The sequence below is a fragment of the Hirundo rustica genome, unplaced genomic scaffold, assembly GCF_015227805.2.
Source record: "Hirundo rustica isolate bHirRus1 unplaced genomic scaffold, bHirRus1.pri.v3 scaffold_493_arrow_ctg1, whole genome shotgun sequence".
NCBI classification, from domain to species: Eukaryota; Metazoa; Chordata; class Aves; order Passeriformes; family Hirundinidae; genus Hirundo; species Hirundo rustica.
Window position 1 is genome coordinate 4638 of NW_026690538.1, and position 13829 is coordinate 18466.

The window sequence follows — 13829 nt, forward strand, 5'->3', positions numbered from 1 at the left end:
GCTAGGATTTTTTTAATAAATTCACAGTTTGGGGGTTTTCTTAAGAAAAAATCCGCAGCTTTGGTTGTTTTTTTTTTTAATAAAAAAATCCACAGTTTTGGTTTAATTTCTTCCACAAACCAAAAAATCAAAAATTCGATTAAATCCATCGACCCAACAGAACCTTCAGCCCCACAAAAAAAAAAAAAAAAAAAAAAAAAAAAAAAAAAAAAAAAAGTTAAAACTGGGGTGGGGGGGGAAGACAAAAAAAAAATTTCATTTCCATCAACCAAACACTGAAAATATTTTTGCAGGGGAGTGGAAGGAGGGAAAAAAACGGGGGCACAAAATAAACCCCAATAAAAAAATTTAAAAAAAAAAAAAAAAAAGGGATAAATTGGGAGGGAAGAAGTGAAGAAGCTCTCAGCAAGGGGAGAACCCCAAAATCTGGGTTTGGGGGGGGGGGACCCCGGGCGCTCCCCCTCTCTGTACACGCGGGGGCCCCCGGGTCCGGGCCTATGTACAACCCCCGCCCCGCGGTCACTCCTTGCGCTTGACCGCCAGCTCCAGGCCGGGCGCGCGGATCCCGGCCCGGGCCACACCCTCGCAGGACGAGGACGAGGACAGGCGGGACCCCGGCGCCCGGCCCGCGTCCTCGTCGGCGGCCGTCACCTCGTAGCACCCCTTGGCCTTGGAGCCGATGCCCCCAAAGGTCCCGAATTTGCTCTTGGGCTGCCTGGAGGCGTCCGGCTCGGCCGAGTGCTCGTCGCTGAAGGACGACGAGCGCGGCCGCGGCTTCTTGCTGCGGAACAGCGAGAACTTGGCCTTGGCCGCAGGCGCTTCGGCCTCCAGCTCGCCCTCGGCCGAGCCCAGGCTGGCCTTGGAGCTCTTCAGGTCGCCCTTGGAGCCGGACGCCGACCCCGACGCCTCGGGGGAGCCCGGGGTGCCGCCGCCGCCCCGCCCCTTCGGCTTGGAGAAGTTGAATTTGGGCATCTTCAGCTTGGATTTCTTCAGCCTGGCCTCGGCCTCGTCCGGCTCCGGCTCGGCCGCGTCGGCGCCGGGGAAGTCGACGTCCACCCCGACCTCGCGGCCCTTGGCCTCGGGCTCGGAGAAGACGAATTTCGGCATCCGCAGCTTGGGGAAGGACACCTTGACCTGGCCGCCCTCGGTGGCCACCTTGGGGCCGGAGGCGTGGAAGGTTCCGGAACCGGCGCTCACTGATGGCGGCGTCGCCTCGGCCCCACCTTTGACCTTCGGCCCTTTCACGCTGATGCTCATCCCCGACCCGGACACTTCCAGGGCCGGAGCCTCCAGGTGGACGCCCACCCCCCCACGAGGGGCTTCCACGCTGACCTTTGACCCTTTGATGTCACCGGCCACCTCCACGTTTGGTCCTTTCAGCCTCAGGTCAACATCCGGCGCGGAGAATTTCGGCCCTTTCAGTTCCACCTCGGGGCCTTCCAGCCCCGAAACGGAGCCCTTCAGCCCCCCCTTGACCTGGGGGCCCTCCAGAGTGACCCCCGCGTCCCCTCCGTTCACGCTGGGGCTGGAGATGCCGAACTGGGGCAGCTTCAGGGACGGGAGTTTGATGGTGCCCCCCAAAATTTCGAAACCGGCATCATCTGCCGACGCCTGGGGGGATTTGACGCCGACGTCTCCTTTCAACTTTGGTCCTTTCAGGTTGACATCCAAATCCAGGCCGGAGGCGTCCAGCGAGGGCCCCTTGAGGTCCAGGGTGGCCCCCGGGGACTGGACGGAGCAGGGGACGCCACCCTGGACCTCCAGCGTCGGGGACTTCACCGTGGGCAGCTTCACCTTCCCCCCGAGGCCGCCGAGGTCCAGGCCGGGCGCGTCCAGGGTGACGCCAGGCCCTTCCACCGAGCCCGAAATGTCCAAATCTCCCTTCAATTTTGGTCCTTTCAGGTTTCCCTCCAACTCAGGTCTGGAGATTTGGGGCCCTTTGAGCTTCACGTCCACGGCCGAGCTGACGTCCGGCATTTCCAGCCCCAAGCCCGTTTTCCCCCCCTGGGGCCATCCCAGTTTCCCCTCGGGACCTTCCAGTTGTGCTCCGGCAACGCCGACTTCGCCCTTTACTTTTGGTCCTTTCACGCTGATGTCGACATCCGGGGCCGCGACCGAGGGGACGGCGACGTCGATGCCGGGGCCCTGCAGGTCCCCCCCGATCTTCACCTCTCCCGCGCCCACCTGGACCCCGGGGAGTTTGAATTTGGGGCTTTTCAGGTTCACATCGGGACCTTCAACATCCGGGACCTTGACCTCCAGATCGCCCTCAACTTTCGGGGCCCCGGCCGAGGCCTCCCCACGGAACCGGGGGGATTTGAGGTCGAACTCGACGTCGGGGAAGGAGATCTTCCCGAACATGTGCTTCTTGCCTTTGGGGGACTTGGCGGCGGCGTCGCCCCTGACGGTGACATCGGGGCCGGTGACGTTCAGCTCCGCGTCCAGCTCGGCCCCCGCCGCGTTCACGTCGAAGGCGCCCTTCTTCCCCTTCACTTTGGGGCCGCTCATGTGGATTTTGGGCATCTTGAACTTGCTCTTCTTCCCCTTCCCGGACAGGTGGGCCTCAGGTGACTCCACGCTCAGCTCCGCCTCAGGTAGCTCCACATCCGCCTTGGGGCTTTTCATCCCGAACCCGAATTTGGACTTTTTGAACTTGGGAACTTTGATGTTGGCCTCGGGGCCCTCGACGCTCAGGTCGGGACATTCAACGTCAACCTCGGGGCCTTTGACCCCGAATTCTGGGCCTTTGAGGTTGACCTCGGGCCCCTTCAGGTGACCTTCCACCTTTGGGGTGGAAATGTCAAAGCCACCCTTGGTTTTGTGGCCTTTCAAGTTCAAGTCTATCTCGGGCATGGAGATTTTGGGGACATTCATGTGCATTTCGGGCATTTTCAGTTTAGGACCTTTCACTTTGCCCTCCAGACCTCCAGCATTCACCTCTGGCAGGCTGAGATCGACCTTGGGGCCGGACAGATCCACCTCAGCCTTCGGCAAGTTCACGTCCACGTCAGGACCTTCCCCTTTAAAGCCAAATTTGGGTATTTTCATTTTGGGCAGCTTCACTTTCCCCTCCAGGCCCTCAACGTCGACCGCCGGGCCCTCGATGTCGACCTTGGGGCCTTTGATGTCGACCTCGGGGCCCTTCAGACCCCCCTCGAGCTTGGGGCCCTGTAGGTCGGCGTCACCTTTGACCTTCAGTCCCTTCAGGTTCAGGTCGATGTCGGGCATGGAGATCTGGGGCGTTTTGAGGTGAATGTCGGGCATCTTGACCTTGGGCGCTTCCAGGGTCACGTCCGGCGCCTGGATGTCCACTTTGGGGCCCTTGAGGTCGACGTCTGGGCACTGCAGGTCACCCTCCAGCTTGGGGACAGAGACATCGATGTCACCCTTGACCTTGGGGCCCTTCAGGCTGAAGTCGACGTCGGGCATGGAGAATTTGGGGGCCTTGATGTGCATCTCCGGCATCTTGAACTTGGGGCCTTTCACCTTCCCCTCGGGTCCTTCCAGCTCCACGTCGGGGAGATCCACATCCACTTTGGGGCCCTTGATGTCAATTTCGGGGCCTTTCAGGTCACCCTCGAGCTTTGGAAGGGAAACATCAACGTCCCCCTTCAATTTGGGGCCTTTGAGGTTGAAGTCGACGTCGGGCATGGAGATCTTGGGGGCCTTGATGTGCATCTCAGGCATGGAAAATTTGGGACCTTTGACTTTTCCGTCCACGCTCAGCTCAGGAGCCTCCACGTCCACGCTGGGGCCTGAAATGGCCACGTCACCCTTGGGGACGGCCAGGTCCACGTCCACGCCATCCCCTTTGAACCCGGGCATGGAGAATTTGGGCATCTTGAACTTGGGCAGTTTGAATTTTCCCTCGGGGCTGTCTATGGTGACGCTGGGGGCGGTGACGTTGACCTCGGGACCTTTCAGCTCCCCTTCCACACTGGGCACCGACACGTCCACATCACCTTTCACTTTGGGGCCTTTCAAGTTCAGGTCGAGGTCAGGCATGGAGATCTTGGGGGCTTTGATGTGCATCTCGGGCATCTTGAACTTGGGGCCCTTCAGTTTTCCTTCGGGACCCTCAATGTCTACCTCTGGACCTTCAACGTCCACCTTGGGGCCGGACACGTCCAGGTCTGCCTTTGGGAGGTTCACGTCCACCTCGGGGCCTTCTCCCTTCAAACCAAATTTGGGCATCTTGAACTTGGGCATCTTGAATTTTCCCTCGGGGCCGTGGATGTCGACGTCGGGCGCCTCAATGTCCACTTTGGGGCCCTTGATGTCCACTTCAGGAGCCTTCAGGTCCCCTTCGATCTTTGGAAGGGACACGTCCACATCACCCTTGACCTTGGGGCCTTTGAGGTTGAAGTCAACATCGGGCATGGAGATCTTGGGGGCCTTGATGTGCATCTCGGGCATCTTGAACTTGGGGCCTTTGATCTTCCCCTCGGGTCCTTCCAGCTCCACGTTGGGGAGATCCACATCCACTTTGGGGCCCTTGATGTCAATTTCGGGACCTTTCAGGTCTCCCTCCAGCTTGGGGACAGAGACATCGATGTCTCCTTTCAGTTTGGGGCCCTTCAGGTTCAGGTCAATGTCAGGCATGGAGATCTTGGGCGTCTTAAAATGCATCTCGGGCATCTTGAACTTGGGGCCTTTCACCTTCCCCTCGGGGCCCTCAATGTCCACACTCGGCATCTCAACGTCCACCTTGGGGCCGGACACGTCCAGGTCTGCCTTTGGGAGGTTCACGTCCACCTCGGGGCCTTCTCCCTTCAAACCAAATTTGGGCATCTTGAATTTGGGCATCTTGAATTTTCCCTCAGGGCCGTGGATGTCGACATCGGGCGCCTCAATGTCCACTTTGGGGCCCTTGATGTCCAGTTCAGGAGCCTTCAGGTCCCCTTCGATCTTTGGAAGGGACACGTCCACATCACCCTTGACCTTGGGGCCTTTGAGGTTGAAGTCAACATCAGGCATGGAGATCTTGGGGGCCTTGATGTGCATCTCGGGCATCTTGAACTTGGGGCCTTTGATCTTCCCATCGGGTCCTTCCAGCTCCACGTCGGGGAGATCCACATCAACTTTGGGGCCTTTGATGTCCAGTTCAGGAGCCTTCAGGTCACCTTCCAGCTTGGGGACAGAGACATCGACGTCCCCCTTCAGTTTGGGGCCCTTCAGGTTGAGATCAAAGTCAGGCATGGAGATCTTGGGGGCCTTGATGTTCATCTCGGGCATCTTGAACTTGGGCCCTTTGATCTTCCCCTCGGGGCCCTCGATTTGAACATCTGGGGCGGAAACATCGAATTCGGGGCCTTTCACGTCCACCTTCGGCCCTTTCAGATCCCCTTCCACGCTCGGCAGGGACACATCCACGTCTCCCTTGACCTTGGGGCCCTTCAGGTTCAAATCAAAGTCGGGCATGGAGATCTTGGGGGCCTTGATGTGCATCTCAGGCATCTTGAACTTGGGGCCTTTGATCTTCCCCTCGGGTCCTTCCAGCTCCACGTCGGGAAGATCCACATCCACTTTGGGGCCCTTGATGTCAATATCGGGACCTTTCAGGTCACCTTCCATTTTGGGCAGGGAAACATCGACGTCTCCCTTCAGTTTGGGGCCCTTCAGGTTCAGGTCAATGTCGGGCATGGAGATCTTGGGCGTCTTAAAATGCATCTCGGGCATCTTGAACTTGGGGCCTTTGATCTTCCCCTCTGGCAGCTCCACGTCCACCTCTGGACCTTCAATGTCCACCTTGGGGCCGGACACGTCCAGGTCTGCCTTTGGGAGGTTCACGTCCACCTCGGGGCCTTCTCCCTTCAAACCAAACTTGGGCATCTTGAATTTGGGCATCTTGAATTTTCCCTCGGGGCCGTGGATGTCGACGTCGGGCGCCTCAATGTCCACTTTGGGGCCCTTGATGTCCAGTTCAGGAGCCTTCAGGTCACCTTCGATCTTAGGCAGGGACACGTCCACATCACCCTTGACCTTGGGGCCTTTGAGGTTGAAGTCAACATCGGGCATGGAGATCTTGGGGGCCTTGATGTGCATCTCGGGCATCTTGAACTTGGGGCCCTTCACCTTCCCCTCTGGGAGATCGATGTCCACGTCAGGAGCCTCGATGTCCACCTTGGGGCCTTTGATGTCCACGTCCGGCAAGCTCAAGTCCCCTTCGAGTTTTGGTGTGGATAGATCGACGTCCACCCCTCCCTTGACCTTGGGACCCTTCAGGCTGAGGTCCAGGTCCGGCATGGAGAGGTTGGGAGCTTTGATGTTCATCTCGGGCATTTTAAATTTGGGGCCCTTGATCTTCCCTTTGGGACCTTCGACGTCGATGTCAGGAACGTCCACGTCCACCTTGGGTCCTTTCAGGTCCACGTCCACGTCCCCCTTCACTTTGGGGCCCTTCAGGTTCAGGTCAATGTCGGGCATGGAGATCTTGGGGGCCTTGATGTTCACCTCAGGCATCTTGAACTTGGGGCCTTTGATCTTCCCCTCGGGGCCCTCAATGTCCACCTCTGGACCTTCAATGTCCACCTTGGGGCCGGACACGTCCAGCTCTCCTGTCGGCAGGTTCACGTCCACCTCTGGCCCCTCCCCTTTAAACCCAGGAACACCAAATTTGGGCATTTTTAACTTGGGCATTTTGATTTTCCCCTCCGGGCCGTGAACGTCCAGGTCGGGGCCCTCGATGTTGACCTTGGGGCTCTTGATGTCCACCTCAGGACCTTTCAGCTCGCCTTCCAGTTTGGGGGTGGGCAGGTCGAACTCCCCTTTCATTTTGTGCCCCTTCAGGTTCAGCTCCACATCCGGCATCGAGACTTTGGGTGAAGAAATGTTCAGAAAAGGCATTTTGAATTTGGAGCCTTTGGATTTTCCCTGGACATCCAAATCTGGAGCCTGGACCTCGACTTTCGGGCCGGACAGTTCCACCTCCGGTTTTTTAAGCTTCACATCCACCTCGGGGCTTTGAACTTTTGGGCCAGAAAAGCCAAACTTGGGAAGTTTGAACCTGGATTTTTTTGCTTTGCCTTCAAGGTCAACCTTCGGCCCCTCCAGCTCCAGCTCCGGCCCTTTGATGTCCAGTTTGGGGCCTTTCAGCTCGCCCTCGACCTTGGGCAGAGAAGCATCGATGTCACCTTTCAGTCTGGGGCCTTTCAGGTTCAGGTCGATGTCGGGCATGGAGATCTTGGGGACGTTGAACTGCAGCTCTGGCTTCTTCAACTTGGGGCCCTTCAGTTTCCCTTCTGGACCTTCAACGTCCAGGTCAGGGACAGAAACATCGACCTTGGGACCCGAAACATTGACCTCGGCCTCCGGGAGGTTCACATCCACCTCGGGGCCTTCCACTTTTGGCCCAGAAAATCCGAATTTGGGCATCTTGAACTTGGGCATTTTAATTTTCCCTTCCGGGCCATGGATGTCGACGTCGGGCACCTCAATGTCCACTTTGGGGCCCTTGATGTCCAGTTCAGGAGCCTTCAAGTCACCCTCCAGCTTGGGGACAGAAACATCGACGTCTCCCTTCACTTTGGGCCCCTTCAGGCTGAAGTCAATGTCGGGCATGGAGATCTTGGGGGCCTTGATGTGCATCTCGGGCATCTTGAACTTGGGGCCTTTGATCTTCCCCTCGGGTCCTTCCAGCTCCACGTCGGGGAGATCCACATCCACTTTGGGGCCCTTGATGTCAATATCGGGGCCTTTCAGGTCACCCTCGAGCTTTGGAAGGGACACATCGACGTCCCCCTTCAATTTGGGGCCCTTGAGGTTGAAGTCAACATCAGGCATGGAGATCTTGGGTGCCTTGATGTGCATCTCGGGCATCTTGAACTTGGGGCCTTTGATCTTCCCCTCTGGCAGCTCCACGTCCACCTCTGGACCTTCAATGTCCACCTTGGGGCCGGACACGTCCAGGTTTCCTGTCGGGAGGTTCACATCCACCTCTGGCGCCTCTGCTTTGAAGCCAGGGACCCCAAATTTGGGCATCTTGAACTTGGGGAACTTTATTTTCCCTTCTGGGCCGTGGATGTCGACATCAGGTGCTTCAATGTCCACTTTGGGGCCCTTGATGTCAATGTCGGGGCCCTTCAGGTCACCCTCCAGTTTGGGGACAGAGACATCGACGTCCCCCTTCACTTTGGGGCCCTTAAGGCTGAAGTCGACATCAGGCATGGAGAATTTGGGGGCCTTGATGTGCATCTCGGGCATCTTGAACTTGGGGCCTTTGATCTTCCCCTCGGGCAGCTCCACGTCAGGAATGTCCACATCCACTTTGGGGCCCTTGATGTCAATTTCGGGACCTTTCAGGTCTCCCTCCAGCTTTGGAACAGAGACATCGACGTCTCCTTTCACTTTGGGGCCCTTCAGGTTCAGGTCAATATCAGGCATGGAGATCTTGGGTGTCTTAAAATGCATCTCGGGCATCTTGAACTTGGGGCCTTTGATCTTCCCCTCAGGCCCTTCCAGCTCCACGTCAGGGAGGTCAACGTTGACTTTGGGGCCTTTGATGTCGATGTCTGGGGCCTTCAGATCTCCCTCCAGCTTTGGAACAGAGACATCGATGTCCCCCTTGACCTTGGGGCCCTTGAGGTTGAAGTCAACATCAGGCATGGAGATCTTGGGTGCCTTGATGTGCATCTCGGGCATCTTGAACTTGGGGCCTTTGATCTTCCCCTCTGGCAGCTCCACGTCCACCTCTGGAACTTCAATGTCCACCTTGGGGCCGGACACGTCCAGGTTTCCTGTCGGGAGGTTCACGTCCACCTCAGGGCCTTCTGCCTTGACCCCGGGCAGACCAAATTTGGGCATCTTGAACTTGGGGAACTTTATTTTCCCTTCTGGGCCGTGGATGTCGACGTCGGGCGCCTCAATGTCCACTTTGGGGCCCTTGATGTCCAGTTCAGGAGCCTTCAGGTCACCTTCGATCTTTGGAAGGGACACGTCCACATCACCCTTGACCTTGGGGCCCTTGAGGTTGAAGTCGACGTCAGGCATGGAGATCTTGGGGGCCTTGATGTGCATCTCGGGCATCTTGAACTTGGGGCCTTTGATCTTCCCCTCGGGCAGCTCCACGTTGGGGAGATCCACATCCACTTTGGGGCCCTTGATGTCAATTTCGGGACCTTTCAGGTCACCCTCCAGCTTTGGAACAGAGACATCGACGTCCCCCTTCAGTTTGGGGCCCTTCAGGTTCAGGTCAATGTCGGGCATGGAGATCTTGGGTGTTTTAAAATGCATCTCGGGCATCTTGAACTTGGGGCCTTTGATCTTCCCCTCGGGGCCCTCAATGTCCACACTCGGCATCTCAACGTCCACCTTGGGGCCGGACACGTCCAGGTCTGCCTTTGGGAGGTTCACGTCCACCTCGGGGCCTTCTCCCTTCAAACCAAATTTGGGCATCTTGAATTTGGGCATCTTGAATTTTCCCTCGGGGCCATGGATGTCGACGTCGGGCGCCTCAATGTCCACTTTGGGGCCTTTGATGTCCAGTTCAGGAGCCTTCAGATCACCTTCGATCTTCGGAAGGGACATGTCCACATCACCCTTGACCTTGGGGCCTTTGAGGTTGAAGTCAACGTCGGGCATGGAGATCTTGGGGGCCTTGATGTGCATCTCGGGCATCTTGAACTTGGGGCCTTTGATCTTCCCCTCGGGCCCTCCCAGCTCCACGTCGGGAAGGTCCACATCCACTTTGGGGCCCTTGATGTCAATTTCAGGACCTTTCAGGTCTCCCTCCAGCTTGGGGACAGAGACATCGACGTCCCCCTTCAGTTTGGGGCCTTTCAGGTTCAAGTCGATGTCGGGCATGGAGATCTTGGGGGCCTTGATGTGCATCTCGGGCATCTTGAACTTGGGGCCCTTCAGTTTCCCCTCAGGGCACTCCAGCTCCACGTCGGGGAGGTCCACATTGACTCTGGGGCCTTTGATGTCCAGTTCAGGGCCCTTCAGGTCACCCTCCAGCTTGGGGACAGAGACGTCGACGTCCCCCTTGACCTTGGGGCCCTTCAGATTCAAATCAAAGTCAGGCATGGAGATCTTGGGGGCCTTGATGTGCATCTCGGGCATCTTGAACTTGGGGCCTTTGATCTTCCCTTCTGGACACTCCAGCTCCACGTCGGGAACCTCTACGTCCACTTTGGGACCTTTCAGTGACACTTCCGGCCCCTTCAGGTCCCCTTCAAGCTTGGGCAGGGAAACGTCAACGTCCCCCTTGACCTTGGGGCCCTTCAGATTCAAATCAAAGTCGGGCATGGAGATCTTGGGGGCCTTGATGTGCATCTCGGGCATCTTGAACTTGGGGCCCTTCACCTTCCCCTCTGGGAGATCGATGTCCACGTCAGGAGCCTCGATGTCCACTTTGGGGCCTTTGATGTCCAGGTCTGGGCCCTTCAGGTCACCTTCCATCTTGGGGACAGAAACGTCAACGTCCCCCTTCAGTTTTGGGCCTCTCAGGTTCAGGTCAATGTCGGGCATGGAGATCTTGGGGGTTTTGAAGTGCATCTCAGGCATCTTGAACTTGGGGCCCTTCAGCTTCGCTTCAGGACACTCCAGGTCGATGTCAGGGAGGTCAACATCGACTTTGGGGCCTTTGATGTCGATGTCTGGGGCCTTCAGATCTCCCTCGATTTTCGGGATGGAGACGTCCACATCTCCCTTCACTTTGGGGCCCTTCAGGTTGAGATCGAAGTCAGGCATGGAGATCTTGGGGGCCTTGATGTGCATCTCGGGCATCTTGAACTTGGGGCCTTTGATCTTCCCTTCTGGACACTCCAGTTCGATGTCGGGGACATCCACATCCACTTTGGGTCCTTTCAACTCCAGTTCCGGCACTTTCACATCACCTTCTATTTTTGGGGCAGACACACCCACCTCTCCCTTCACTTTGGGACCTTTCAGGTTCAGGTCGACATCAGGCAGAGAAAATTTCGGTGCCTTGATGTTCATCTCGGGCATCTTGATCTTGGGTCCCTTCCACTTCCCCTCTACATCCACCTCAGGAACGTCCACATCCACCTTCGGACCTTTAATGTTCACCTCCGGACCTTTCAGGTCACCCTCCAGCTTGGGGACAGAGACATCGACGTCCCCCTTCACTTTGGGGCCCTTCAGGTTCAGGTCAATGTCGGGCATGGAGATCTTGGGTGCCTTGATGTTCATCTCGGGCATCTTGAACTTGGGGCCTTTGATCTTCCCCTCGGGGCCCTCAATGTCCACACTCGGCATCTCAACGTCCACCTTGGGGCCGGACACGTCCAGGTCTGCCTTTGGGAGGTCCACGTCCACCTCGGGGCCTTCTCCCTTCAAACCAAATTTGGGCATCTTGAATTTGGGCATCTTGAATTTTCCCTCGGGGCCATGGATGTCGACGTCGGGCGCCTCAATGTCCACTTTGGGGCCCTTGATGTCCAGTTCAGGAGCCTTCAGGTCCCCTTCGATCTTAGGAAGGGACACGTCCACATCACCCTTGACCTTGGGGCCTTTGAGGTTGAAGTCAACGTCGGGCATGGAGATCTTGGGGGCCTTGATGTGCATCTCAGGCATCTTGAACTTGGGGCCTTTGATCTTCCCCTCGGGCAGCTCCACGTCGGGAAGATCCACATCCACTTTGGGGCCCTTGATGTCAATTTCGGGACCTTTCAGGTCTCCCTCCAGCTTGGGGACAGAGACATCGACGTCTCCCTTCAGTTTGGGGCCCTTCAGGTTCAGGTCAATGTCAGGCATGGAGATCTTGGGCGTCTTAAAATGCATCTCGGGCATCTTGAACTTGGGGCCTTTCACCTTCCCCTCTGGCAGCTCCACGTCCACCTCTGGACCTTCAACGTCCACCTTGGGGCCGGACACGTCCAGGTCTGCCTTTGGGAGGTTCACGTCCACCTCGGGGCCTTCTGCCTTGAAGCCAGGCATCCCAAATTTGGGCATCTTGAACTTGGGCATCTTGAATTTTCCCTCGGGGCCGTGGATGTCGACGTCGGGCGCCTCAATGTCCACTTTGGGGCCCTTGATGTCCAGTTCAGGAGCCTTCAGATCCCCTTCGATCTTCGGAAGGGACACGTCCACATCACCCTTGACCTTGGGGCCCTTGAGGTTGATGTCCACATCGGGCATGGAGATCTTCTGGGTCTTGATGTGCATCTCAGGCATCTTGAACTTGGGGCCTTTCACCTTCCCCTCTGGCAGCTCCACGTCCACCTCTGGACCTTCAATGTCCACCTCAGGGCCTTCTGCCTTGACCCCAGGCAGACCAAATTTGGGCATCTTGAATTTGGGCATCTTGAATTTTCCCTCGGGGCCATGGATGTCGACATCGGGAGCCTCAATGTCCACTTTGGGGCCCTTGATGTCAATTTCGGGACCTTTCAGGTCTCCCTCCAGCTTGGGGACAGAGACATCGATGTCTCCTTTCACTTTGGGGCCCTTCAGGTTCAGGTCAATGTCGGGCATGGAGATCTTGGGTGTCTTAAAATGCATCTCGGGCATCTTGAACTTGGGGCCTTTGATCTTCCCCTCGGGGCCCTCAATGTCCAAACTCGGCATCTCAACGTCCACCTTGGGGCCGGACACGTCCAGGTCTGCCTTTGGGAGGTTCACGTCCACCTCGGGGCCTTCTCCCTTCATCCCAAACTTGGGCATCTTGAATTTGGGCATCTTGAATTTTCCCTCGGGGCCGTGGATGTCGACGTCAGGCGCCTCAATGTCCACTTTGGGGCCCTTGATGTCCAGTTCAGGAGCCTTCAGGTCTCCCTCCAGTTTGGGGACAGAGACATCGACATCGCCCTTGACTTTGGGGCCCTTCAGGTTGATGTCCACGTCGGGCATGGAGATCTTCTGGGTCTTGATGTGCATCTCGGGCATCTTGAACTTGGGGCCTTTGATCTTCCCCTCGGGACACTCCAAATCCACGCTGGGCACCTCAACGCCCACCTTTGGCCCTTTAATGTCCATTTCTGGAGCTTTCAGTTCCCCTTCCACCTTGGGCAGGGACACATCCAACTCTCCCTTCACTTTGGGTCCCTTCAGGTTCAAATCCACGTCCGGCATCGAGATTTTGGGGGATTTGATGTTCAGCTTCGGCATCCGGAACTTGGGACCTTTCCACTTCCCTTCCGCCCCTCCGACGTCCACCTCCGGACCCTCAATGTCCACCTGAGGCCCGGAGATGTCCACCTCTCCTCTGGGCAGGGTCACGTCCACCTCGGCCCCCTCCAGCTTGGGGCCGGACACGTTGAAATGCGGCAATTTCATTTTGGGCATTTTCAGTTTGGCCTCTGGACCCTCCAGGTGGACGTCCGGGACCTCCACGTCCACCTTTGGCCCCTTGAGGTCGCCTTCCACCTTGGGCAGGGACACGTCCACATCTCCCTTCACTTTGGGTCCCTTCAGGTTCAGATCCATGTCCGGCATCGAGATTTTGGGGGATTTAACGTTGAGTTTCGGCATCTTGAACTTGGGGCCTTTCATCTTCCCTTCCGGACATTCCAAGTCCACCTCAGGCACGTCAACATCCAACTTGGGACCTTCCACATCCATCTTGGCACCTTCCACATCCACTCTGGGGCCTTTCACCTCAATTTTGGGGCCTTCCACCTCGATTTTGGGGCCCTTCAGCCCGGAAATTCCAGCGTCCCCTTTCAGTTTCGGGGCCTTCAAGCCCAGGTCCACGTCTGGCATGGAGAGCTTTGGGGTCTGAACATTGAGTTCGGGCATTTTGAACTTGAGACCCTTCCCTTTGACCTCCGGCCCCTCCACCTCCACGCTGGGGACGCCCACGTCCACCTTGGGGGCGGAAATGTCCATCTCCCCCTCGGGGAGCGTCACCTCCAGCTCGGGGCTCTCTC

The 13829-nt window shown here is 57.3% G+C and overlaps 1 protein-coding gene across 2 annotated transcripts; it reads right to left on the reverse strand.

Moving 5' to 3' along the window:
• Nucleotides 1-201: 201 nt before the first annotated feature.
• Nucleotides 202-13802, reverse strand: LOC120748080 (neuroblast differentiation-associated protein AHNAK). 2 transcript variants are annotated; one of them, XM_058424427.1, is made up of 2 exons: nt 12541-13802; nt 202-12204 (listed from the first exon to the last, which is right to left on the reverse strand). In XM_058424427.1, exons 1-2 carry the CDS (start codon nt 13786-13788, stop codon nt 520-522), a joined length of 12933 nt encoding a protein of 4310 aa, XP_058280410.1. In that variant the 5' UTR covers nt 13789-13802; the 3' UTR covers nt 202-519. The 2 variants fall into 2 exon arrangements, with proteins under 2 accessions (XP_058280410.1, XP_058280409.1); XM_058424426.1 differs by having other exon boundaries at nt 202-11556; nt 11773-13802.
• Nucleotides 13803-13829: the final 27 nt, after the last annotated feature.

Excerpts from the sequence above, each read along its gene's own strand:
- LOC120748080 (XM_058424426.1), bottom strand. The coding sequence starts at position 13,788 with ATGGACATTTCCGCCCCCAAGGTGGACGTGGGCGTCCCCAGCGTGGAG. Across the intron at positions 11,557-11,772 it reads TGGAGCTGCCAGAGGGGAAG|ATCAAAGGCCCCAAGTTCAA; the intron begins GTGAAAGGCCCC and ends CCCGAGGGGAAG.